This window comes from Chionomys nivalis, chromosome 1 (assembly GCF_950005125.1).
Source record: "Chionomys nivalis chromosome 1, mChiNiv1.1, whole genome shotgun sequence".
Classification (NCBI taxonomy): domain Eukaryota; kingdom Metazoa; phylum Chordata; class Mammalia; order Rodentia; family Cricetidae; genus Chionomys; species Chionomys nivalis.
In genome coordinates this window covers 80858414-80863055 of record NC_080086.1, presented here as the reverse complement: position 1 = coordinate 80863055, position 4642 = coordinate 80858414, and the positions used below count along the sequence as shown (strand labels likewise).

The 4642-nt window shown below is 39.0% G+C and overlaps 1 gene segment (V, D, J or C); it reads right to left on the bottom strand.

Moving 5' to 3' along the window:
* Positions 1 to 394: 394 nt before the first annotated feature.
* Positions 395 to 1008, bottom strand: LOC130875697 (immunoglobulin kappa variable 4-1-like). The segment is given in 2 exon segments: positions 395 to 759; positions 960 to 1008. Coding segments are annotated over 2 exon segments (414 nt in total).
* Positions 1009 to 4642: the final 3634 nt, after the last annotated feature.

Sequence of the window (4642 nt, the reverse complement as noted above, 5' to 3'; positions counted from 1 at the left end):
AATAAATGTAAAATAATTTATGGAAAGGGGAAAAAAGAAATGTAGACTAGTAAAAAACAGTAATATATCACCACATTAAAAGAGCAAAAACATTTTTCCTACATTTCAAAACCTTTGCCATCATCGTTTCTTCCCATAGCATCTTGTTTTTGACACTGAAAGTCCAGAAATATAAAAGATAAATCCCTCCTATTCAAGCAGCAGAGTTTGCTAAATACAAAGATAGTACGGAGTTTTTTTGCAACATTTTCCTTTAAAGGTGTTTTCATACCTAATGACATAATAAACATTGGTCCCTTCATGTTATACCGGGCTCTTCAAACTTTTACATTACTGTTTGAACACACCAGCCTTGCGCCTCAGGGGGAAGTGTGTAGGTCCAGGCCTGTGTGGTTTAGGCATCTGTTGAGAATCTCAGAGAGGTTTTTGTTGGAGGTTGAAGCACTGTGGGAGGAAGCTCATAATGATGCATACAGTAGTAATCTGCCAGGTCTTCAGCCTGAACACTGTTGATGGTAAGGGTGAAATCTGTCCTAGATCCACTGCCTGTGAAACGATCAGGAACCCCAGTGTACCGAGTGGATGCCAAGTAGATCAGTAGTTTAGGAGCCTGCCCTGGTTTCTGCTGGTACCAAGCCAAGTAGTTAGTGTTGCCATCTAAAAGACTCTGACTGGACTTGCAGCTGATGGTGACCTTCTCCCCTGCTGACACAGCCAGTGAGGATGGAGACTGGGTCATCACAATATCAGCACTGACACCTGCAATCAACAATAGACAATGATGATACATAATATGAAGAAACAAGATATAGTACCAGTTGAAATTTGTCATTTAATATCCTTTTAATGTCATATTGTCAGAATATTATTAAGACATATTCTGTCCTAGCACACATTTTAAATCTCTTATATACAAAGAAGTGACTCTAAGAAGATGATAATACTTGTGAATTTCTCACCAGACACCCAGAGAAGCAGGGACATGATAACCTGGATTTGTGACACCATCTTGCTTCCTCTGTCTCTGATGTATCACAGTTCTCACTCAAAGGGCTTACTTAGTTTATAAATTCTAGGAGGTTGGGTTGAGCTGGAGAAGCCCATGCAAAGCAGTCAGCAAATACATAAGGAAATGCAAGGGCAGTGTGTGTGAGTAGCTGGTGTCAATCAACAGGGGAAAATAACATCATGGGGAGTGTGAGCAATCACTGAATTCTGTCATCTGACAGCACTCAAACATAAATCAATTAGGCACTCTAATAACAGCTTTGGTTTAAAATCAATGATATTTTTAATCAGTTTGTTTTAAGGAAAGTTAGGAAAGCTATCTAAGAATAACAATGTTTACCAAAGAAATGATAAAATATGTTAAAAAAAATCACAACAAGAGTAACTTAGAGTAAAAACATGCAATAAAAGAAAAAACTGGTGGAGGGGGGAAGGGAGAGGTAGATAGATGGATAGATAGATAGATAGATAGATAGATAGATAGATAGATAGATAGATAGATTAGAGAGAGAGAATTGAGGCTATAGTTATTCATTTTTTTTTTTTTTTTTACTTTTAAAGTCACTCTTATGCAGAGGACAATGAACAGTGCCACAGATGTTGTGCTCCAGTTTCCAGACTAAATAAAGAGCAGCTCAGAATTCACTCTGTGTAAATCCTAGAGAGCATTAACATTTAGATGAGAGAATCTTAAATACCAAAGCAATGGTACACCCTGCAGAAACAAACAAGTATCACACGCACAACTAAGATAACTGAAGGAAGATGAAAAATTTTTGGAAATAAAAGAGGAAGAAGACAAACTTGATTTTTTTTAAAAAAAAGTCCTTGCTGTAGGCTAATATTTACCAAGAATGGTTATTTGAAGAATGCATAGTCTGTGATAATTTACAATTTAGCAATATTGAAACTTGGGGAATTGGTCTTGCTGATATAGTGAACATTAAAAATATCTCTTCAAAAGGGAACAGAGTCATCTTATGTAGAAGGCATTAATCAAAGATTATTATTGGATATCAAATATGTATTTAGGTAGCATGAATTTCCTATTTATTTGCATTAATTATATAATTTTATACATCTACCTTTCAGGTAAAAATGCTAATTTATTTCTGATAGGCTTATTCTGATCTCTTTTGTCAACTTCTAACACCATCATAAGAAAGAGCTAAGCAGAATGTGGATGAAGGAAGTACCCAATCTTAAGGTCAAAAATATGACAGATGAGTATCTCTGCTCCAGTCAGAGTTTAACAAGTTGTGCTGTGCACTGGATCTTTGTAGAAGTTTGTACCTTGCTTTGTGAAAGCTGTAATGAAATAAGATTGAGGATTCATATCATTTACTGCTGCTCATTCAAATAGGACACTTGGAGATTTGGTTATACAAATCCAAAGGCTCCTTCTGTTAAACATGTATTTTCAAAATATGTAAGGGGAGAGAACGGAGACTAAAAGGACAAAATTCTCGTGTTCTAATGTGCATAGTAGAAAAAGCCAGAAAATCTTTTTTTATTATTTAATTAAAAATTTCCACCTCCTTCCCTCCTCCCATTTTCCTCCCCCTCCCCCCCCCCTCCAGTCCAAAGAGCAGTCAGGGTTCCCTGCCCTGTGGGGAGTCCAAGGTCTTCACCCCTCCATCCAGGACTAAGAAAGTTAGCATCCAAACAGACTAGGCTCCCACAAAGTCATCACATGAAGTAGGATCAAAACCCAGTGCCATTGTCCTTGGCTTCTCAGTCAGCCCTCCTTGTCAGTCATGTTCAGGGAGTACGGTTTGATGACATGCTCCATCATCCAGCTGGCCTTGGTGAGCTCCTATTAGATCAGCCCCACCATCTCAGTTGGTGGGCTCACCCCTTGCGGTCCTAACGTCCTTGCTCATGTTCTCTCTCCTTCTGCTTCTTATTTGGACCTTAGGAGCTCAGTCCAGTGTTCGAATGTGGGTCTCTGTCTCTAGCTTCATTCATCGCCAGATGGAGTTTCTATGGTGATATGCAAGATATTCATCAGTATGGCTATAGGATAGGGCCATTTCAGGCTCCCTCTCCTCAGCTGCCCAAGGATCTAGCTGAGGACATCTCCATGGACACCTGGGTCTTTCACTGACCCTAAAATGGCTCCCTTAATTAAGATGTATACTTCCCTACTCCCATATCCACCCTGCCTCCATCCCAACCGTCCCATTCCTCCAAGCTCTCCCCATCCTCCCCTTCTCACTATTTTCTCCCCATTTCCCCTTACCCCTATACCAGCCCCATCCCCAAGTTTCCAATTTTTGCCTGGCAATCTTGTTTCCTTCCAATATCAGGAGGATAACTTTGTTTTTCTTTGGGTTCACCTTCTTATTTAGCTTCTCTAGGATCTCATATTATAGGCTCAATGTCCTTTATTTATGGCTAGATTCCACTTATGAGTGAGAAAATACCATATTCATCTTTTGGGGTCTGAATGAACTCACTCATGATAGTGTTTTCTGTTTCCATCCATTTGCATGCAAAATTCAAGACGTCATTGTTTTTTATCACTGAGTAGTACTCTAATGTGTATATATTCCACACTTTCTTTATCCATTCTTCTGTTGAAAGGCATCTAGGTTGTTTCCTGGTTCTGGCTATTACAAATAATGCTACTGTGAACATAGTTGAACAAATGCTTTTGTAGTATGATAGAGCATCTCTTGGGTATATTCCCAACAGTGGTATTGCTGAATTCTGGGGTAGGGTGATCACAAATTTCCTGAGAAACCACCACACTGATTTCCAAAGTGCTTGTACAAATGTGCATTCCCACCAGCAATGGTTGAGTGCTCCTCTCCAACAAAGGCTATCATTGAGATTTTGATTTTAGCCATTCTGACAGGTATAAGATGGTATCTCAAAGTTGTTTTGATTGGCATTTCCCTGATCGCTAAGGAGGTTGAGCATGATCTTAAGTGTCTTTTGGCCATTTTAACTTCTTCTGTTGAGAATTCTCTGTTCAGTTCAGTGCCCTATTTTTCAATTGGGTTAATTAGCATTTTAAGGTCTAGTTTCTTGAGTTCTTTATATATTTTAGAAATCAGACCTTTATCTGTTATGTGGTTGGTGAAGATCTTCTCCCAGTCAGTAGGTTGCCTTTTTGTCTTAATGACAGTGTCCTTTGCTTTACAGAAGCTTCTCAGTTTCAGGAGGTCCCATTTATTCAATGTTGCCCTTAATGTCTGTGCTGCTGGGGTTATACACAGGAGCGGTCTCCTGTGCCCATATGTTGTAGGGTACTTCCCATTTTCTCTTCTATCAGGTTCAGTGTGTTCAGATTGATATTGAGGTCTTTGATCCATTTGGAATTGAGTTTTGTGCATGGTGATAGATATGGGTCTAGTTTCATTCTTCTACAGGTTGACATCCAATTGTGCCAGCACCATTTGTTGAGGATGCTTTCTTTCTTCCACTGTATACTTTAGCTCCTTTATCGAAAATGAGGTGTTCATAGGTTTGTGGGTTAAAATCTGGGTCTTCTATACGATTTTATTGGTCGACTTCTCTCTTTTTATGCCAGTACCACGCTGTTTTCATTACTGTAGCTCTGTAATAGAGTTTGAAGTCAGGGATGGTAATGCCTCCAGAAGTTCCTTTAATGTATAAGATTGTTTTG